Genomic DNA, 24358 nt, shown 5'->3' with positions numbered 1-24358 from the left:
GTGTGATTCTTTTACATACATATATGGTGAAACTTCATATGGTCAGTGCAAAAGTAAGTTAAAAAAGTTTATCTTAAAAAATAAAAATTGAATTATGATTTAGTATATTACTCCTTTAGTAGCACTTCACGTGTTTGGCGCTACTAAGTCCGATTGGGTATGGACAGAGTGACTGATTGAATTTCCACTGTAGTAGATTATCGTTTTATAAATGTTTACAGTATTGTGTGTAAATATATCGATAAATGTTGGTAGGATTTAGCAATAAACGCAAAAAGATTATAATCATTTCAACCATTTAAACATGTTATTTTGTTGTTTCATGGTATATTCTTGTTTCTTTTACCAAATCCGTTACCCATATTACTCAACCAATTTACTAACTACTTTTAAATGATACATGGATGTATTTTTATCTTTTATATTTTTATTGTGAACTTTTAAGGGTTTTTCAAATAGGATACACTTTCTAAAAATCAGTTTTGACGACCAAAATATTTAATTAGATTTTGGAAATTTTTTTAAGAAAATTTTAACAATCAGAGCAAAAAATGCTATTAGATCTATACTCGTTTCGGGTAAAAATATTTACTGTTGGTATTTTGGGTGAATTATTTTTTCATTGATTTTAACAATAACTTCTCAAATTGCATATTTTTTCAGGAATTTGCATATTTAAAAGTTATGTTTTAGATACATGGGATCAAACTTGTCAAAACCTAAGGCCTAGCTATCAAAACCTAGTATCAAGCTCGTATAACACAGTAATTATATTCAAATTTCTTTAAATAACAATCAATATTACCGTTATTTAATTTACATAAGATTTACTTTACTCATGTATGAACCCCCTTCACCTGTAAAGCAGCTTATCAATATCAGCTCTGACTTTTTACGGAAAGGTAAAAAAACTGATACGTGGGGTGAGAACATGAAAGATGACGTCATTTGGCTGGTTTAAGAGACAATAAATGTGCGCGACCGGCGGCTTAGCCCGCCCTACAGACGGGCCGAAGGTAATAATTTGAAACGTCTTCTCGACCAGCTGATTTATTTGCAGGGATGCCACCCTAATATTGAACAAAGCCATGTTGAATCGATAGTGCCAACCTGGCAGATAGAAGGTGACAGGATTCGATTAAGCGAAATGGATGCGAACCAAGCTGATCCAATGGATTTCCGGATTTGGTTTCATATCCAGAATAGCCTTTCTTATTGGAATGTCTAATTTGTTTTACGACACGTTTTGTCACCAGGTTCGCGAGGGATCTGAATGCTATTTTTGGGGAAATTGTAAACAAGCCTAGTGCTACACTTAGTGTGAAGGTGCACTACGATTAAAGATGTGGAGTAAAGGTTATATGGAGAAGGTATTGTTTTCCTTGACATTTTTGAGTTTGAGTTTTGCGTGGATATATTCAGTTTTAAATATCCGTGTTTCCTCAGCACCCCAAAAACTGGTTTTCAAAGTGATATCTGCGTGTGGGTGTGTTCAAAATACAGACCACAACTATGGTAGATTTTTTATTAATTTTGTATGTACTTATTGTACCTCCAGGCGTATTTTTTTAACGACAGTTTAAAAACCCCCATAACAAATGAAAAATGTTAAATTTTCACAAAAATGTCCGAAACGAATTGCATTAAAATTTATTATTTTTTAATTTGAAATCCTAACAAAATGGTAAAATCTCCATTACTGTGTATTCAAGGTTTAACTGGCATAGTAAATTATGTGTTTTTGCCATAAAACCCCATAAAATAACTGAAAAGTCTGGTTTTAAGATAAACTGCCAGACCGATTTTGATTTAAATTTAATATGTTATGGTCCGTATGATTATAAACAAAAGGAAACTGCCCCCATTTGTGTAAAAATTATGGTTCAAAATCTTTTGCAACTTTTGTGATTTTCCCATAAATGTAATAGTAACTCCCGCCGCTCACCAATGATGAATGTATAAAATCCTCTCAACACGCAAATGGGAGAAAGTACAGGTCAGATTGTTGACACCATTTATTTCGCTACTACTATTAATCAACAATCAAAAGCCAACCAAATCCCTACTCTAGCGAGAACTGTTCGATCACGCTTCGAGCGTAAATATTTAAAACGTGTTCATTCGATAAACTCACATTAAGATGCATAAATCAGAAAGTTAAAGTTGTTCCCCTCTTGACTCGGGGCTCCGGACGAAAATGTCTAACCGAATGCCAAGGTGACATAAATTTTAAAGTTTGCAGCACAAGGTAGACTTGAATCCCCAAAACAGTCGTTTCAATTCAGCGCGTCTCTTATTTACATTTGAATCCTGATCATGTAAATCCGCGATCGTTAAGGTGATAAGGAGACTGATTTTTACAGCTTTTCTGCAACTTCAGGAACTGTTTGATCCTACACTTAAATCCTAAAAGTTTTGTTTGGCGTGACGGAATTTTTATAATTCCCGAAATAATAAACAATTTTAGTCTAGAATTTGTTTTCTGTCGTGCAATCAGCTGTTTAGAATGAGAAGGAGGAACAAGATTAATGAAAATAGAACATATGAGTAAACTTACAAGGAGGCCTAGTGAGAAAAAAGTCTACAATAATGAATCTAAACCACATCTTCACAATATTGTTCGTATGTCTGTTGGTACGAGTAGACATTATATTATCATAGTAAAATTGTTGTCATTTTTATAAGAAAGCAACATAGGTTGAATTGAGCCATTGTGTTATTACTGATTCATGTCAAATGCGAAGAGTTTAATCAATCAAAACTAAAAGGAAAACTTACTGCACTATAGCATCTTTTTCGTTACATGAGAGAGAAAATAATTTATTAATACAAATAAAAACGGTTGCCTTAAAAAAATAAGGTTGCCAATGACACAGAAAAACATACACTTAAAATATGGAATTATTATAAGAGCTATAAGACTAATTAATTTCAATGTTTGCCATATAAATGCTATCTCATTATAGTAAATGAACCTCTAATGTTTCATGTACAATTTTCAAAAATTATCTGTCCAAATCGTAGTTTTTCCAAAAGTTCACAAAAAATTTGATATCGCGTTATTATTTTATTTTTATTTTATTACAAATTTGTCACAGTTACAAAATAATGAATAAATAGAGTTGTAGACGTAGAACAGTGTAGAAGGCCTATTCAATTATGTCTTTTTTAAATGAAAAATGTATACAGCCGGTTGGTGATTTTATACGTTATACCCCACAAGTCGGTAACTATTTGATTGTCCAAAGCTTTATCTGGATCTTTTTGGTTATTAAGAATAAATGAACCTAGTTATAGTTAGTTAAAGGAAACATAATGGTCTTATATGAGGGGGCGTCAACCGAAGCTTATATGAAATGCGTAAATGAACATATGATCTTAGTCCTAACAAACCTACACATATCACTGACTCCATTTCGCACTTACCCTGTATTCAAATTCAGCTTGAAGTACACATTGTATACAACTGTCTTAGTAAAGTAATTATACATTTTTATCTTTAAGTTTTTGAATCTTTTTGCATTGTTAATTCGTCTAACATTGCTCAGCCAAATACTTCACCTTTAGTCTCCGCGGTAAGTGTGAGATCATGGTCCACCAGCTGACCCCAGGCGACGAACATGAAGGACACTCCGTGCTCGTGACGTTGGGAGACATCCTTGTGTACTCTGGCGGACACATGGCGAGGAGGCGGCAGTGGGAAGTCGTCGGAGCCGACCCTTGGAGAACTGATGCCTGGGGGCAGACAGAGGTAGGGCATAACTCTGGAGTATAAGAAAATCTATTAAAATTAATTGGATGTAACCTTTGAATATTGAAAATTGATAGGTTCGAAGATAGGGAATTCGAAGTGGGAATACATACATACATGTTATCAAAATGCACGACGTTAAATTACACCACTGACATGCCGCGCTGAAACGAATGATTTCTGTCGAATGTGTGGACTTTTTTTCCGAGGTAAACTGATGGGACGGCTTATTGTAATCTATAGCATATTTCGTCGTGTGCACAACGCAGTTGTTAATAAATGGTAGCGGGTCATTTCTTAACCAGCTATCACAGTGACAAAAACTAAGGAAGACTAAAAGTTTTAGTTGTAACACACTGTGCGAGTAGCCAATTATTTTCTATATTCAAATATTCGTGGTTTTACCAAAAAATGCTACTATGCTAACTCCAATGAAAACCATCAGTAAATTCACCTTAGTACACTATTCCTTATATCCCTTACAAATTCCACCCAAATAACAACTTGTATCAAAAACGGAATCTGGATTTTCCAAGTATTATTATTAAATACATTTTATTACAAAGTAAACATATTCCTGATTTGGGTAATCTTCATCAAAGCCCGCTGTTTCAAATTTTGTCTTACCAAAGCCTACATACCTCATAGCTAATAAATACTTCGAAACTCAAAGAATAACTTGTGAACGAAAGGCATCATCAGACGCCAAAGGTGTTTTGGGGTCTTTATTTCACGTCTTAAATGGGCCCTTTGGGGCTGTATGTCATGTTATAACAACCCCACTCTGCATAATATGATTGCTTTTAAATTGGCACCGGTAATGGCCGTTTAACGCTTTCCTAGGTTTTTATGAATGAGACAATTTTCACGAAATATCGTAGGTGCTATTTCATTTAATAAGTGGTTTAAAAATTATTTTGATGTTGATAATAATTAGCAAACGATTGTTTGTGATTATCATTTATACAGTTGTGTTGGTTTTTTAAGATATTTGAAATGTTTTCTTAAGTAGTAAAATTAGTATTATTTTTCTGTTGTCAAATATACTGAATTTATCTGGATTTATTGAATAGTTTAATCTTGTTTTGTGAATAGTTCACTAGCGTGTTGGATAAGAGTTTTACAATATGTTATTATTAAAATGTTACTATCAGAATATATCTACTAATAATTAAGTCAGCATTATAATCGCAATCGATCATGCATAGTTGGTATGAAATGTATATTTCCAAACTTTAAAAACTTCTTTTAGTTATACGTGGTTTCCAAATATCTTATTTTCTATAATTTGTATGTGAAGTACACTTAAATGACATGATCCCAACATTTAATGCTTGGAGTAGTAAAAAATGATATAAAACAACATAGAAAATATAATTTTCCTAGTTACCTCTGACAAAGTGGGCTTTCTTGTACTGATTATAGCACGCAAAGTAGCTATAAAAAATATAATTGCTGCATTTACTTGATTTTGCCTCACTCATTTTTGCTGCACTCAGTATTCCAACCAAACGACAAAAACAGTATGCTTTTATTAGGCGCGTAATACGTGGACGCTTGAAAATAAGTTGATAACACCATAGACAAAAAGTTTGTCTATGATAACACTAATAGTCTAGGCATATTAGGAAAGTTAGCGGAAAGTTTAGGTACAGTTCTAATAATCACTTTTCTTTATGTTTTTTGGGTCGCTGAACACGAATATGAGGTTTGCTGACAGATATTTTGCCCGGAACATTGTTTATTTGGTGAAAAACCTTAAAATTTTGGCACATTTTTTAGGTTTTCGGGCAAATCTCGGTTATTATGGATTTTTGAGAAGACCCTGCTTTGTAAAGTTAAAGAAAACAAAATCTACTACAAGTTTCCTATATAATATTTGTTTCTACGACGAACCGTTACGCCACTAGAGCACACTAAAAATGGTCAGAAGTACCAAAAATGAAAATAAACTCTAACCATTTTACAAAGGTTTTACATTAGGTTTCCATGGAAACAACCCATTTTACGATAATTTGAACTATTTATTCATGATAATGAACTGAAACACACTTGATATATCTATGCCAAGATGTATGACTGACTGCTGGAACATTTCCCATTGCCACAAAATCCCCATTTATTTTCTCAGCACAGGGATGTTGCTGGCCACTAGGCCACAGGGTTGACTGCTATAGTGATTGAGAAAAAAGGATGAAAGACATTAAAAGAGTTAGATAAATTTAACTTTGGCAACATCAAATTCAGACGAGCAGACCACGTACCTGGTATCCAGCCACGTGCCATAATAAATAACGCGATGAAAGTAGAGAATTATTACCCGTAAACCCTAACAAATTGTTTCAACGTATCAGCATCGCTAAGAATTCTGATGAAGAACTAAAACACTTCTTGTCTTACGAACAGGGTCCATACTCTTTCTCGTTGTTTGATAATAACGGTTTGCACAAGGAACCAAATCAAATCTTTATAGGCCTAAAGCCCCTGTCCCCATTGAAAACAAGCACTTCCATGGTCAAGTGCAGTATGTTATTGATGGTGGGTTCCTACTACACAAAAGTTATGGCCATATCATCAACCTTTCAACCATCAAAAACCAAGAATCGACCAAGAAAAAGTCAATCGACAACATACTCACCACTCCTTGCCTTGCTATAAAGGAGAAAACTGTAGGCAGCTGAGAATATAAGATAAACTTGGTCCTCAGTTTCTTACCCTTGAGGAAGCCTTAGAAGCAAACGAGGATGTGGAAGAAGATGCTTTTTCTCTCCTCTTGGGCCCATCAAAAAAAGGATGGATGGAATGCCAACCTTCAACCTGAAGAGAGTGAATTACATGATCCTACCAACCAACCTATTCATGAGGTTATTAACATTATAAAAAAAAAATTTTCTTTCACCATTTCCCCCAATTTAATCTTAAAAGACGGGTATTTCTTTCAGGTGGAGGCTTATGGTCAGAGGACACACTAGTTTGTTTATTTTTAGGTGTGTTTCAGTTTATTGTCATGAATAAATAGTTAAAACTAGGTGAAACCCGTTGAAATCGACGGTTACTTTCAAGGCGTACGCTAATTCATCTAACTGCGATAAATTGAGTAAAATTATACATATTTTGAGCATTTAACATTGTTTAAAGAGTAAATAAGTGTAAAAACAATAATGATATTAATTGCGTTAGTTACCAAATATGGTTGATCATTCAACGAATAAAATATTTCCCATACTTTGGAAGAACCTTTAAACAGTACTAAAATCGTATTGGTGGATCTTTTTTAGTTAAAAACTTCCCCGATTTCATCAGTGTAATAAGGATTAATCTATGATTTTATTTGAGAGAAAATGTCTGCTTGTTGAGGAGACACGTTCTAACTTGAAAGGGAGGTCCTCACAGTGTAAGTTTGATTTTTCCTTCGACACGTCACATCAGTTCATATCGTACTTCTGTGCCAATGAATTACCCTCTAGTATAGTTTTGAGAAATCGGTTGTGGGGTTAATGTTAAAGCTAAAAGACACTTCTGCACTTGTATTATTTTGTATTGTATTACAAAATCGAAGATTTTTCAATGATTGAAAACATGTATGACAATAATCTCACGAACCTATGATGATCTGTCTAGAATAATATGATAAAATATAGCCAAAAGTGGTGAAAAAGGCAGACACCAACCCGTACAATAGATATAAAATAGTTCAATAAGAAATAATTTAAGAATTGCTGTGATAAAAGGATTTTCCACTGATTTCGTAATGGAACGGTATATTGCAAAACATGACATGATAAAGAAGAAAATCTATTTTAAAATCAGAAAATAAAATCGCAAATACTTATTTGGTGGAATTCAGCAACTCCCAATAAATGTGTGTTGTTTAAAATACAATTCAAAAATTAACAGCTGTTTCATTAAAAAGTATTATCCACATGGACAAAATGAAAACAAATTTGTGGAGGGATCTTTAAGGGCTTCTGGGGCAGAGCCCTAACAGGATTCACTTAGTTTTTCTTTTGGTAACTCATCTAGAGACCAAGACCTTTCTTTGGACACCTCTACCAAGTTTCTACGCCCAGTCGTTCTCTCAAATTAATGGAGACAAAGTTTCCAATTAAATATTTAGATTCCCCCATGTTAATCTTATGGGAGAAAATCCAACTTTGATGGAATATCCTGTCCAAACTAATAAATATTTCAAAAAAACGAAAAAGACTTTGCAAAACTACAGATCAGGGCAATTCATTTGACACTTTAATCATCAAAATCGGTCCAAAAATGAGGGAGGAGTTCTGTTTACAAAAATCGGCTTAGCGTATTATATATATAGATTATCGTATGGGTTGTTTCCATGGAAACCTAGTGTAAAACGGCAGCATTTAGCAATGTTTTTAATTTTTTGTACTTCTGGCCTTTTTTAGGGTGCTCTAGTGGCGAAACGGTTCGTCGTAGAAACAAACATTATGTAGGAAACTTGTAGTAAATTTTGTCATCTTTAATTTTACAAAACAGGGTTACTCAAAAACTCATACTTACCGAGATTTGTCCGAAAAAGCAAAAAAAGTGCCCAAATTTTAAGGCTTTTCACAAAATAAACAATATTCCGGGCAAAATATCTGTCAGCAAACCTCATATTCATATTCAGCGACCCAAAAAACATAAAGTAAAGTTATGATTAGGACTGTACCTAAACTTTCCGCTAACTGCTACTTATATTCCTAATATGCCTAGCCTATAAAGATACTGAGACTATGATCGGCTGGCGCAGTGTTTCCCATTTCGTTAAGCGCTTGGATTTAACCTAACCTAAAACGTGTTGTTTAGCGTTTGAAAGACTAATTATTTCTATGCTTTATAATAACTGTAGGAAAAATATAATATGAAAAATATACACGAGTGCAAATTACCTTTGCTGCACTCGAGAAACTTTCCACACTCACCTTTTACTCGTACGTAAACATTTCTCTCATGTGCAGCAAAGTGTCACTTCGTACACTAGTTACACGAATAAATGTTTTTTTTTTTGCCAAATGTTTACACAAAAATATGTTTTACACTAGTAACGAGAGAGGTCATTAGGCTATGTACACATATTTTATTTAAACCTTCATTTTGATTTTCAACTACCTATCCCACAATATTAACAAACTACCAAAGCAAATCCATCACTTTAACTACCTATAAAGATTAATACCCAAGGATATTTGACTCCAGATTTCTCGTCCGCATTCATTCTGCAAACGTTTATCTTCAAACAAATGTGCTAATGAAAAAATTCCCTTTTATTCATTACTGCAGGAACAAAATGTTCCCCTGATTTTTCTCTCTTAATGAATTACGCTTGATTAATGCCTTCAGCAAGTTTAAAAATGTTCCGTGATTCTACCCCATCGGTCAACAGAAGGAAGGGTAGACCTTGTGTCAAAAATGTACTGGCTTTGCAAATCCTTACAGGGGAGTCACTGAGTCTGAGGAGATTTGTTCGTATCCGGGTTTTAAGCATTGTGAATTTGCAACAATGTTTTCATTAACTATGTATGTGTTGTATTGTACTTTGAATCCTAGTTTATTTTTTTCTAAATTTTATTTTAAAATGTATGGATATCTTGACAGTTTAAATGACTGATCAAATATTTTAGCAGTTTTTTTTTATTTCCTATGTATGACTATGACTTTAGGGTAAAAGAGAGTTAGTTGAATAGGTTGATGTAATTGTTGAAAATGTTGTCAGTGCTTGTTAAAAGATTTCATGACAAGTTTGAAAATCTGTGTGATTTTAGCTGAAAAGTTGAAAAATGACGGGTTACTGTTTACAAATGAACAAGATTCAATCATTAAGAATAAAATGATCCTGACGGGATTCTTAACACATATTTCTGCTTGGACTCCTATAACCAAAGTTGAAAGGAGTATGAAAAGTAGCCTTATATAATCCCATAAGATACAGTTAACAGTAGGCATGATTTTCTATATGAGACCGTATAAGACACATATGCCAGAACTGTGTTTAATTACATAAATGTGAAACTAAGTCTCTCGTCTAAAATTAATTTGCAAGCAAATTACATTTTTACCCATTCGCAATTCTCTACCTAATGTATACGAATGGTACTAACATTTTAAAACATTTGGCGGTTTAATAATTAATAACTAATCGATTTATTTGATTGGATTGAAGTAAATAAGAAGCGGTATGCATTTGTAGTCAAATAATCGTACAAACATCTCAAGACAAGGTATAATTAGACAAGTAGAGACTTGAGGGGAGGGAATTGGCGGGAGGGTGTGGCAGATTTGGCGGCAATATTGTCAAGGGGTTAACAGCACCCAGGGGCCCGATACCCGACGTCACGTTTTAGCACCGTTAGGTTGGCAACGGTTCCTGCTGATTATACACCTTGTTTTTAGACAATTAACTGGCAACACTGCTTCAAATTGAAGACATGCTATAAATGACTAAGCATTTAATTTACATTTTTCTTTCAATGCAATACAAAACGGATTCAAATGATGTTCAAGCGTCATCTATTATGGAAGGAGAGTTATATTTCATAAGAATACATACATAGAGTATGTTTATATTATTTACCTTTATCACATCTTAGTTGGTTTCAAATAGCTATTTTGAAAGAGCCAACAAAGTAAAAGGTAACCAACAAATTAACTTAATCGTTGAAAACAAACTTCGCTTTCGTAGAAAATACCCAAATATTAACGTTATATTGTACATATTATGTTATAGCATACACTTCAAACTTCATTCATAATATCTTCTATGCACAGTTCAAATATCGTAACCCAAACGCTTTCGGTAAAACCCTTTAAATTTTGTGGATCGTATGGTGGGAATTGAACACGTGCCCCAAAACTAGCTAAAACACACAAGACCAAGGTTTCACACAACTTCAGCCTTTCACAAAACGAGGTAGTGAGCTAACAATTTTAAACTGCAAAAAGTGATGAAATAATCTTTGTGTCTTTGCAAATGTAGCGATTCTTATGTGGGTTTCTCCATTCTCCACCCCTCCAACCAGGAGATTGCTCGTCTAAGATGTGTTCTGTGACAGCTGTTCGTGTCGTTAAACTGATCTGATGTCTGTCTTAAGCTAAACGACTGATTCTCTGATTAATTGCGTCAATAAAGTAACGAATTTAAATTTCATTTCGGACCCCATATGTCAGAGGTATGTGTGTATTAAAATCATCCAACAATATAAAAAACACTATAGTTCAGATCATAAAAAAATAAATGGGAATATTTATTGCTTGGTTATCCAATTGAAGTAAGTCTAGTTACCTTGAAATACACTAGACATAAAGATATGATGTCTTAAATTCTTTTTACAAAATTGTGTCTCATAAAGAAAAATGGTAGAGCATATTAATTTATCCTTAATTTATCCCTTAGAAAGATTAATCATAGTGTTGAATGAAGTTTAAAAGAAAAATTAATATTTTAACAGAATGTTGAAGAATAAAGAGCTATGTAGTTAACCAGTTGTATTTTCAGAATATTAAATCTAAATCTGAAGAGAAATTATTATTGATTTTAAATAATGTTGTAAAAATAGGCTAACTAGTAAAACATCGATATGTTTATGTGATTGTCACTTTTAAAACTTTTTTTCCCAGATCCTAGGATAAAATGTAGTATATAGCATATTAGAAAGATTACCAAAAAACTTTAAAGTAGTGGTGAGTAGTGAGTGTGTGGTGAAAGTATGTTTTATTATTAACTAATTAAATCCAATAGTTATTTGGTTGTTCAATCTAAGTCGATTAAATTGTTACATTGTCTACATATTCTCACCTTGGTTGATGAGTACAGTAAAGATGTAAACAAAACACGAGAACGAAGTCAATTTATGTCAACATAAGGACTCAAACGAAATTATCAGTCCCCATACTGTAAATTGTGACTTAACCCTCTTGATTAAACCAAACGTAACAGCCCTAATTTGAGGCTTGTCTTGGCACACTACAAGTTATACGACGTCGGTGTCTGTCGATGAGGGAGAATATCTTTGCTAAATTAACTTAAAGATTGATTCAGTTAAGCCGACTTAACACTATTAGTTGATGTAAAGTAGTTAATGAATAAAACGTGTTCAAGTTAACCAATTGATTATTGTCAAAAATAGTTGTTTTAAAAAACAATTTCTTCACATTTATGTTTTTAATTAATTTACAATTGTTAATTTTAAGGGGAAATGCGTAAATACATCAATTTGTTTCCATCCGCTCAAAGGTTTGTTCTGTTGTAAACTAAATCACGCCGCTGAAACCCACCTGAAAGCCAGATCACCTTAGTGAATAGTTTGATCAACCAAGAGTATGAATGTTTTTTATTATGTTGATTTTCCTTTTACAGCGTTGCTGTTATATAGTAACTACTGTTTTTCATATAAAAAACTAACTTAGATATCACCATAGATTAATTTTCCCAAAATAGATAAATAAGAAGACTATCTAGACAAAGTTTGTTCAGTCCTGTTGTTGGGTACCTAAATTTAACTTACACGAAAAAAGTTATACCAAACCTTCCATGATTTGATACTTTACACTTTGATTGCAGCAATCTTCTTGAGATTACAAAGAAGATTTCAAAATAAATCAAGTTCGAAAAATATTGCCACGACCCATTTGACAGGACATTAGGGCGATGATGCGCGCCCCTCTCATTTGTCTGACGTTTTGATTCTCTTCCTACTTTCATAATTTTTTCTCAGCTTTGTCACTTTTTCAGTGGGTTTATCAATGACTAATATTGTACCTGTGTGGTTCTACATGCCTGGTAAAAGTATAACGATGATTCAATTACTAAAAGAGGTACGACACAGAAAAGTCTGAGACTATCAATGTTTAGACAAATTACTAAAGTAATCTCATTTTTAAAGAAATTCTACCCTGTACAAAGTATGCCCAGATGCTCAAGGGCGGTAACTGCCCTTAGTTGATGTTTAATGCCCATTACACGGCTGTTCGTTGTATTATAACCGCAACCCCGCGTAATGGTATTGCCTTTAAGTGGCGGGTTTATAACTGCTAAAACTCCTTGAGATTTTGTTAATGAGAGAATTACCTCTGTTGCGAATAATAAGATATAAGATGCTCCTTTGTTGCGAAAAATTTCGGAACACAACTAGTCAGTAAGCATTTTAATTAAGTAAGCAAGTCAGTTAATTTTATGATTAAGGGTAATTGGGCCAAGATAATAAACATAGGTCCTCTATGATTTTAAATTTTGATTTTATATTTATAATATAATGTTTCATACTATTAGGGGATTTAAGCTTACTTTCCATATAAGAATACTGCTTTCTTATGAACCATTTCTGTGAATAAATATATCAAAATCTAGATAGCCATAGACCGCTGCAATTCATGTAATTGTGTTCAAAATAGTCGTATACTGTACATGTTCCCACAATGAGAAAAAATAACATTTTTTTCTCATCGCAACTCAATTGCCTGCAGTTTGTTCACTAGTACTGATGAACATTATCAGAATAGTCCTGCTAAATCTTATATGAGCCGTACACTTTGTACTAATTTAAGAGATTATCAATAGATAAAACCATGGAGGAGAGATAAATAAATTAATCAAAGATTAACCGTAATAAATCTTTTGGGTATACAATAAAAATCTAATAAAATTACAATATTGATATGGATAATCAATATCTCTTTCTATAATTCTCTGAGATGATAAATCGGAAACAATATACTGAGAGGCAAACGAATACTTCATTTTCTACTAAAATTCACCAAAGAACATATTAAATAGTTTGTAAGTAGTCTGTCAAGTGTCAAAATATCAATTTGTATCAAGACATCTGTCCCTCCCCTATTTTCCCATAACAGTAACAGTTCCAGTTTTTAAGGGTGTAGCGTACCCTCCTGGGGGTGCCTACAACATTCAGTTTCCAGCCAATATAGGTAATGTATGTTAACATTGGTATAGCACGTGAGGATAATTCTTATGAATCTTACACAGTTTTCAACATTTTTACTAGAATTGAAATCAAAAATATAAACTGTCGTCTGTAAAACCGTCTTAAATTGGTTTATAATTTATGACACAGTCCTGTTCATGATTTTGTGACTCTGGAATTTATGTAAATTGACTCTGCCTATAGAAAAAATGTTTAATATACGTTTTACAAGCAAAGTGACCCATTGAATGTAAGAACATTCCAGAAGATATTACATTAAACATTACATTACAGAATTACATTGGAATGCAATTTTGGCAGATATGCACTTGTCGGAGGCACCATTTAGCTACGATATTTTTTATTTATTTTTTTATTTCTAATTTTATTTCTACTAACTTATGTGAGGCGATCGAAAGTCTACTTTAATGCTTATTTACAGTCGCACGCAGAAGCAAGCCTAGTTTTAGGCAGGATTAAATTTTGGTTTAATTTAATCAAAATGTTAATTCAAGATAACCCCTCGAAAGTATTTATTATAGCTCGTTAAACGTACCAAATAAAAAAAATGTAAGTGTTATGACTTAACCAAAATACACATTAATTTTTCCTGTAAAGAAAGTAATGATGATACCGGAATTTTCGAAAAGTTAGGAAATCTTCAAAAATCCCCTCTATTATGCAAAGACGAATTAAATCATTGTCAAATATCTTAATGTTCATTTACAAAACACAAATTAGAATTATTTTACTAGGCCTATAACACGGAGTGACAAAGATTTTGTAACTTTTAAATCCTAAAGTCGAGACCCGGTCTTGACGGTCTTCATAAATATTTTGTAACTTTCAACCCTCGGTTTTTACAATCAGCTATTGTTCCGTGTTATTAAAACGCGTTTTCTCCCGCAAATTCTTCTTTTAAAAGTTGAACGGCGTCAGTCGGTGAGCCTGAATGTGTTATGAGCGCTGCATTGTGTTTAGAAACAACCGCTGCGCAAATTAGTTATTACAGATTTACACACTTTTGTATTTTTGAAAGCATTATCTTAAAGTCAAGGAGGGTGATTTGGGGCTTTTGAACTAAAAATTGTGTTAATATCAACTACAGGGTGCGATAGCCGAAAAATAGTGATTGTGAATTATCTAAATTAGTAAATTACTATAACGTGAATAAGTGGGAGATTGCATGCCTCCTCCCATTCGGTTCACATGATATTGTAGTACTATTTTTTGTACTGCCGCATAAACAAGCTATTGTGACAACATTTAATGATTTATATTTTCCAATTAAAATGTGTTTTTAAATATTGAATAATAATCAAACATCAAAATCATACTCTAAACACTCTGTATGAAAAGGTAGTTGTATTCTAATAACCCGAGATAAACGGCTAAATAAAAGATCAGCTGTTTACATTGTTGCATTGTTGTCATTTAACACATTGTTTGGATCAGAATGTAAAATATATATTAAAGCATTTCTAAGACTTGTACTGTAGGTAAGGTAAGCGTCAAACAAAAACTTGTAGTTACCACAAAATTAAGAATAACAAAAATAATATGATAAATAGGTGAAATAAAAAAAAATGGATTATGGATTAGTAGTATAGGCTATCCAAACATCATTGGTATGGTGTAGAAAAATGTTATTAGGGTAGTGTTTCTTTGTGCGATTTTTCTGCATATCTAAAATAATTCACCACTTCATGAATCCTAACATATTATATTTTTTAAAGTAGTTTTAAAATGCATTTCCCTATTGAAGTGCGACGTTGAGATTCAATCCATCATTTTATACAGATTGTGTCAATTGAAGTGGTTTTTATTTCATACAGTTTTCTTAACAGTTAGGCCTACTTTTAATTAGATAGATTTAATATCACAAGTGGTTTGTAAAATAGGAACTTTCAAGGATTTTAGGAGCCTCTACATCATCCCTCCCCACACGCCATCCTAATTGAGACGATCTATACTATAGTGTCTTCTAAAGCAGGAAACCCACTGGTCCGACACCTTCCGACAAGTCTCCGACACCTTCCGACAAAATTATTTTGCATGACTTTAAATAGACTGTAACCCACTAGTCCGACATGACACCTTCCGATCCGACACGTTCCGACAAAATTGCTCTCTGGGGCATTATTGTCGGATGTCGGATCTGACATTTCTCCACTCTGCGTATAACCAAAGAAAATATAGGTTCTATATTCTGTGGTATAACAGACCTAGATTAGTCACTGTCTAGCTTTGTGGTGACATGAGAATTGACGAACGTTTGATCGAAACGGTTTTGGGAACATCCCTTTCGTTATACAGTAGGCCTACGTTATAAAAGCTGCCTGAACATATTCTGATGCTTTCAATGATGCAAGTTCTATGGATTTGAGTGGTGATTGGTTCTTAAATGGCGGACCAACTATTATAAAAAAAGATTATACGAATAAAGAAACATCGGATGGACAAATAAAGACCTCTTTTACTGCTCTAGCAGCCAAAAAATTTACGAAAAAGCTTAAAATATCTAATTTCTCGTCGGTTACTGACGGAGCCCATCGCACCAATGGGTTATTGCCTTAAAAAGTACGGAAGGCATCGGAATGTGTCGGAGTCTTGTTGGAAGGTGTCGTGTAGGATAGTGTCGGACTAGTGGAGAACTAGGTAATACAACAACACGACTGGGGAAATGTACGCCACAGACCCGGTCACACATGGAGCGTATGAGTACTGCGAATGTTTACTAGTTTGTTGTTTCGGTCGTTATTATATATTATAGTGGAGCGGATTGCGGCCTTGCCACATTTTTTGGTGCCTTTTATTTGAGAAAGCTATGACTGTATAACCTATGGTGACTCTATTCTATAACTCTGACACTCACCATCCCCATACTCCGGAGGTACCAGACGCCGGAACGGTGTGCGGGCGGCGCCCCAGGTCGGGTTCTCTAGGTTGTTGCAGAGAGCGTCGTGACGTCTGTATCTCTGGGGGCGGCAGGCCTGGGGGCGGCGTAGGTACCGGGGGCAGTAGTCCCAGATGTCGGTGTAGCTAGTGTCTATCCTAGGCAGCGCCGCTTCCACCTCGATGCCGTTAAGATTAAACCTGCAACATGGTACATGAGTAGGGGTGGCACGGAGGTTGCCGGGGGCGGCGTAGATACCGTGGGCAGTGTTCCCAGATGTCGGTGTAGCTAGTGTCTATCCTAGGCAGCGCCGCTTCCACCTCGATGCCGTTAAGATTAAACCTGCAACATGGTACATGAGTAGGGGTGGCACGGAGGTTGCCGGGGGCGGCGTAGATACCGTGGGCAGTATTCCCAGATGTCGGTTTAGCTGGTATTCCTTGCTCGCTGGTTTAAGCTATTGTCTATCCTAGGCAGTGCCGCTTCCACCTCGATGTCGTTAAGATTAAACCTGCAACATGGTACATGAGTAGGGGTGGCACGGAGGTTGCCGGGGGCGGCGTAGATACAGAGGGCAGTACTCCCAGATGTCGGTGTAGCTAGTGCCTATCCTAGGCAGCGCCGCTTCCACCTCGATGTCGTTAAGATTAAACCTGCAACATGGTACATGAGTAGGGGTGGCACGGAGGTTGCCGGGGGCGGCGTAGATACAGAGGGCAGTACTCCCAGATGTCGGTGTAGCTAGTGCCTATCCTAGGCAGCGCCGCTTCCACCTCGATGTCGTTAAGATTAAACCTGCAACATGGTACATGAGTAGGGGTGGCACGGAGGTTGCCGGGGGCGGCGTAGATACCGAGGGCAGTAGTCCCAGATGTCGGTGTAGCTAGTGTCTATCCTAGGCAGCGCCGCTTCCACCTCGATGCCGTTAAGATTAAACCTGCAACATGGTACATGAGTAGGGGTGGCACGGAGGTTGCCGGGGGCGGCGTAGATACAGAGGGCAGTATTCCCAGATGTCGGTGTAGCTAGTGCCTATCCTAGGCAGCGCCGCTTCCACCTCGATGTCGTTAAGATTAAACCTGCAACATGGTACATGAGTAGGGGTGGCACGGAGGTTGCCGGGGGCGGCGTAGATACAGAGGGCAGTATTCCCAGATGTCGGTGTAACTAGTGCCTATCCTAGGCAGTGCCGCTTCCACCTCGATGCCGTTAAGATTGAACCTGAAAAACTATACATGAGTGGGGGTGGCACGGAGGCGGCGGGGGCGGTGCGAGAGGCGGGACTTGCAGCGTCACTTTATTATACCTCTCTTCTCGAGTGAAACAATATTCCTTGTCATAACATTGCGATAAGGACTGTTTAATTCGTGTTAAACTCGTTATGGCCATCAAACCAGCATATAGTATACTTGGTAATATAAGTTAAACTTTGAATAAATATTTAATTTCTTAGTGAATTTTTTTAGCAAAGTAATATTAATAATGAGAAGTGTAATATAAAAGGATTTGACCAATTAAATTATACAACAATTGGATAAACCCTGAAAAAAAAACATACATTGCTGCAAACCATCGGCAACAGCTATAAATGTTGGTTAGGCAAGCGTTTGTAAGAATATACTTATAGTATGGTTTTGTAGATAATAATTATGTTATCCTATCCCCTTAACCCTCTTTAGTCCCCGTCGGGACTTACCAAACATAGTAATTTTCAATTAACTAATGTACTAATGTTCTTTTACATTTAACAGACCGCTTGTTAAATAACAAACTTATATTCATCTATGAAGTCTTTGAACTCTCTTGAGTCTAATTTAATCAATCTGAAACGCATCCTAAAACTAATTTTCACCATAAACGTCCTTTTTTCAATACATTTTCAATATACAACCGTACTTCTTTCCTACAAAAATTCAATACCTACTCAATAGACACCTTTAAACTCTCAATATCTTCTAACATAAAACACCCGTTAGGTGTAAAGGTCCACTGGCAACACATGCACCAGATCACCGCGCCATTTACCATTTGTCCGTCACATATTGAATTGGCAAATGTTTTTAATAAAACAGTTTCCCTCGCGTCAGCACCTCGTCCCCTTGAAAAACGAATGAAAAATGTGAGGTTTGGGAGGTAATGGGCCTCGTCAGCTACGATAACAGGGTCCGGCGACTTGCCGGCCTTTACGGCACAAATCGAGATAAAACGCCGACAGATTGTTACTTTCGTAATCTTGTTTGTCATCGAATTCTCTTATAGAAATTTGATTTGGATGAGGAGGTTCGAAATAATTGCTACTGTATACTGTACAGATATGCTTTTAGTTAAGTTTGGGGGTTAAATTATCGCCAGTAACGCGGTTAATTTAGGCAAAAAAATTTTATGAACCTAATAAAAATGTGAATGGTTACAAATATGAATTTTCACGAAAATGACATTAAGTGTCCTCTCTAATAAGTTCTTATCTAGCTCGTCATATTGAAATGCACTACGAAAATGACTTTACTACTGCTGAGAAAAATGTGACAATTCAATAAAAAGGTTATTGAAATATACTAAGCTAATTTATGACTGAGATCATAAATTTTTTGAAACAACACATGCCAAGTTTCATTAAGATAGACAACTCTCTGATATATATATTTTAACGTAAGAAGTTAAATTTTTTATTAATGAAATCTATTGACTATGAAAATATTAACTTGTATATAATTTTAGTTAATTTATTTTCTATGATATGATAACTACATGACGTGTGTTTTGAGAGACTATTTTATTACACTTATTGTTTTAGATTAAATTCAATAATAGGATAACGATGTAGTCTTTCTGTTACTATCTTTGAACATTGATACTCTACCAAGAACTAAAGATCCCAAGGCCATTTTAAAGATATAAACAATTGTAAAGAAAACTTAGTTAAAAGGTTAAATTAAACCAAATATAAGTGTAATAATCTCATTCACCGATTTCTGCCGAATACACAAAATGTATAACCAAACCAAATATAAAATAAGTAATAAAAGTATCACTTTGTAAAGCACACTATAATGGTATAATAGTTTTTGTTATCATTTGATCAAAACAAATGCATTATTATTTATTACAAGTTGTGATGCCCGTGCTTCACAAAGAAGATGCGAAAGCAGAAGAGAATAATATGGGTCCTTGGATGGACTGTGTACAAAATATTACAAACTTACCATGGATTACAGAGGAAGATTCAGTCGTAATCATTGATTGTTTTAATGAAAATCACCTATGTACTTGCAACAAACCGCGACAGAATCAAAACCGAATCCGCTTCAATAGCCTTAACGACTGTTCATTATGTTTTCTGTAACCAATTATGGCAAATGTAAAAACATAACAAGGACAAAAGTACTTTGTGACAAGATTCTACTTCGAGATTTTCAACAGAGAACTTCCCCCAAGGTGCAGATGCTGATTACAGTCGATACTCAAATCTCATTAAAACCAAGAAATGCAAATCCGCGACCGGACGCACAGTTCGTGAGAAGCAGCTTAACACTGGTTTTTAAATCAAATTATTTTCGGGTCGCTATGAATGTTAATAGTCTTATTGCAGACAGTATTACATTTTACGCCTGTATGAACATTCAAAATGCGAATGCAGACATCGTGTTTTTAAACGGAAATGGCTACGAAATATTTTTAGTTTTCTATTAGTTTACTTTGCTTTGTAAGTTGTAATTTGACTAAGATGACAATTTTAAGGCGAAACTTAACAAAAATCTACTTTTAAAAAGCCTTTTACCTGAAAATGCCTATATTAAATAAATTTTGATCGGAAACTATTTACAGTGCCAACAAACCGGTGTTCTTAAATAGATAACGATAAATGTTATGTTTATCGTTATGTAACTGAGTTTATTGTTATGTTTAACACAACGACAACTCCGTCAAAGTTAGGTATAGGACTGGGTAAATATCTGAATTTTTCCAAGATAGTTTTGCAATAAGTGAAATTCGTAAATATTATTTTTAACCAGTAAATCCACATTTTCACAGTTTTCCTTTAACATATTTTACTTTATTACCTCTATTTCATTTGGTTTGTGTTTTTCTATGCCATTAGTCAAATTCTAGGTGTTTCTTTCATGTAAGAGAACGATCCAAAACCTGGTCTGGTTGCAATCTAACGTCAAACTTTTGTTAGATCGCATAAACAACTAATATACCAATTAAATTACTAGGATCAGAACTAATGCCACTTAAGATTCAAGAATCGACAAAAATGTCCAGATATGAATCACAATAACTTTTTTGGCTACCTAGAAAATTAATTATGCTCTACAAATACTCTTATATTCTAGACTTGTAATTTGTTAGTTTGCTTGACCGCTCTGCTAGCCAGTATGTGTTATGGTCTGTATGATGGAATCTATCTCCTGGCCCTCTGTATACCTGGACTAGTCTCGGTATTAAATCATTGAAATCAGGTAGACGAAGGGCCAGGAGACAGGTTCCATCGTACAAAGTATAGTTTACTTGACCAACCTGCTAGCCAGTATCTGTTATAGTCTGTATGGAGGAATCTTTCTCCTGATAATCTCTCTACCTGGGACTTAAACCATTTTTTATGCCCCACCACCTCATCTTTGGACGCTAGCTCTAGCCCAGCGCTAGTTTTATCACATAGATAAAATCTATTGTTGATAGAGGGATTTGAACCCGGGACCTCGGGCACCGAAGGCCCGCGCTCTAATATAAGACCAGCCCGCTATCCCCCTTAAACCATTGGCCAGTCCAGAGACAGGTTCCATCATACAGACTATAGTTTACATGACCGACCTGCTAGCCAGTATCCTGGTAGTCTCCTGCAGGGCTGTCCCAAGCTGTCCCAGGGCCGGGTCCGATATAGGTTCCCTGGCTGGGGCGGCGAGACCTACCCTTGCCCGCGCCTTGGCGAAGGCGTTGTTGATGTCGGCGTATCTCAAACATAGAGCTCGGCCCCTAGACACCACAACCAGTATTAAATACAGAAGTGAAAAGGGAAAAAAATATAATCCATTACCATAGTTAAAGATTACAATATGTAGAGAAATCTGTGACTGGCTCACACAACTATGTTCTTTTAGTAAAAAATTTATGACAGCTGGTCCGTATAGATGGGATGTCTACTTCAGTATTCAATAGTCAATGGTATTATTTATTAACACTGATAGTAGCACAGAATAGTGTAGAAACAACTCTTCGAAGTGGAGAATTAGCCCATTGTATATTATAGTTTTAGTATAGATTAAATGGTTATACTGGCTTTATAATGAATATTAACGTAGTTCTGCCACTGATATAGTGTGCTAAGGCCATTATGCTGTTATGACTTATGCACGGACTTTAAAACATGACTTAGGCTTACCTACAAGGACACTTTATTGTTAAAGTATAGCAACTTGTATGCCATATACATAGCTACCTATGAATGAATGAAGTATAATTCATTTAAACAGTAGGAAACTCCGAAAGTGATTCAATCAACTATGTGCTATTTGAATTTTAAATTAACCACACTTATCTTTAAAGGGTTTTGACTTCTGTAAATACACGCAGTAGAGCTATCTTGTAACAATTACAATGGGGGACATTATTTAAACCGAATTTAATCACACATTTCCACCGTTGGCTGCCATATTTCCCGAGAAAGTGCTGAGAACATTTTTCCCTTGTATTAGTAGCTCTTTGATTTATCAGCGCCTTTGTTTTATTAATCACCGTCGGACAGTTGGAATTCATTTTGCTAATTAAACCAGTAGCAGTTTTATGAGTGCAAAGTAATTTTTCGATCGGAAGAGGGGTGGAGGTGGAAAGCATTCTTCAATTATGAAAAACGAACAAAGCCCAAAGTTATCTTTAGTTATGTGTCAACTTTGAAATTAAATTGGTTTATTCCTTGCAAAAACTGGTTTTCTATAACTTAGTACCTGTTTAACAGTATTTGCATTTAGAATATTTATAAATATTTTAAAACCACAGTTAAGTAACAGGTCGGTATCATCGAGTAAATATATATTTAAATCTTAATATACAACAAAAGAATTGACTGATTTACTAAACATTGAATAATTTCTTCAAAATGTTAAAATTTGCGAAAACCAACCATTTAACCACTTTTTTTAAATATTATACATGTAAATTAGCAGGAATTTATTGATTTCACACCATAAACAGAAATGCTGTTTGAGTTAATAATGATGAAATTTTACAAATTTAAACCATTCAAACACTATGTTATAACGTATAATTGTTTTTATTTCGTTTAGCAGTCATTAATTGGGAACTGATAAGTTAAAGTGCTTGCCTAAATGCCCGGTTTGGTCCTGAGAAAAGTCAGTAGCTTTTTGATAGTCCTTGATCGTTTGGCTTTTAACCTGACTAAAGAAACAGCTGATCTTAGTTAGGACCAAAGCTACACAGGTCATCTCACTTAATTCTTCACTCATCTTGAATTTTTCAGCACAAAATGCGCTAGGTAAAAATGTTGTCTGAGAAGTACTGTAATGATAATGATAATGAATGTGAAACATCGTTTTAACGCCAAATTACAACATTTGAACAAAAGTAAGAATGCAATCTTGCTAATGCAAGATAAATAAACATCATCAAGGAACTTCCATTTTGTTCACAGGTACAACCACTTATTACACACAGATGAAATCTCCAAACAGCAAATCTTATGTTAGACAATAACACAGTATCCAAAATTAAAACAAATCACTCAGTTCCGACAGCGGTTCCTCCTGATAAGATCCGAGGAAGCTGGGAGGCCATATTTTGGCCCTAACAGAGGCCAAGGGGCAAGGATACTTAAGCCAGGCCGTGCAGAAGGCCAAGGGTATCTCATAGGGTGTAAGCTCCAGTTGCAATGCATGCAGGGAAAGTGCCTCGCTTCCTGTGCTTATCACATTGTTGCATATCCGGTCTACAACAATGGACTGACACAATCTGCGCATGCGCAACTTGAAGATCACGTAATTATATCCTCAAGACCGTATTCAGAGTAAATCTCATCCTTATAGCATAGTATACATGAGAATTACATACATATTTTCTCTTGATTCAATTTTCTGTCCCATTCTGTCTCATATACGTAGACTAGTTCGTAACCTTATCAAGTATTATTTTCAGTAGTATAATTCTGGGATTTTTAACAGAGGGCCAGGCTTATACGTAGACCATCGCAGCTGAAACAGCTTATTGTGCACTCATTCACAGGTCCTCATTCTCCGTCAAATCCCCGGTTCTTAGTGAACCATGAGATCCCTTTGACTTGAATGTTTTCATTACACTTCAAAGAATAAATTCAAAACATTGAAGACTTGCAAAACATGTCAAGAAATCAAATTGAAAAAAATCCTATAAGAATAGTATCGTAGCTGTCTTAGTATTAAACGTATGGTAAAAATTGTTCATTGGTTTTGCGTAATAGAAATACAATTGTTTGTCCTAGGACGCTAGGCTTTAGCCTGAGATAGTTTTACACATTACTTTAGTCAAGACTTATGGGTGCGGTATAATCACTTAAAATCAGATGAAATCCATTGGTTATTTGGTAGTTAAAACCGAGGATCTTATATGGTCCAAAATCCTACACTAGAATGAAAATAGGAGCTTAATCTTTTATAACGTTACATATATTTCAAAATTGTCCAAACCATACAATTATGAGCCAAAATACAGCCAGATTCGTAAATCAAGAACCTACTCCGGTTTCTTCCAGTTCCCCGCCTCATTGTTGACATAGCACCGAACTCACTCCTTTCA

General features: G+C 35.1%; 1 protein-coding gene across 1 annotated transcript in view; it reads right to left on the bottom strand.

Moving 5' to 3' along the window:
* Nucleotides 1-24358, bottom strand: part of LOC128989122 (lactoperoxidase-like) — a 166886-nt gene that overhangs the window by 108383 nt on the left and 34145 nt on the right. Inside the window, exons 5-7 of the mRNA XM_054410987.1 lie at nucleotides 21389-21550; nucleotides 16553-16773; nucleotides 3562-3735 (exon numbers count right to left, since the gene is read on the bottom strand). Coding sequence (XP_054266962.1) covers nucleotides 3562-3735; nucleotides 16553-16773; nucleotides 21389-21550 — 557 coding nt within the window. The remainder of the gene's footprint in view (nucleotides 1-3561; nucleotides 3736-16552; nucleotides 16774-21388; nucleotides 21551-24358) is intronic.

The sequence above is a fragment of the Macrosteles quadrilineatus genome, unplaced genomic scaffold, assembly GCF_028750875.1.
Source record: "Macrosteles quadrilineatus isolate MER2022 unplaced genomic scaffold, UCM_ALF_1.0 Scaffold_3__2_contigs__length_128488019, whole genome shotgun sequence".
In the NCBI taxonomy this organism is placed as follows: Eukaryota; Metazoa; Arthropoda; class Insecta; order Hemiptera; family Cicadellidae; genus Macrosteles; species Macrosteles quadrilineatus.
Note: the sequence above shows the minus strand (reverse complement) of the source record. Positions and strands in the feature narration are given on the sequence as shown.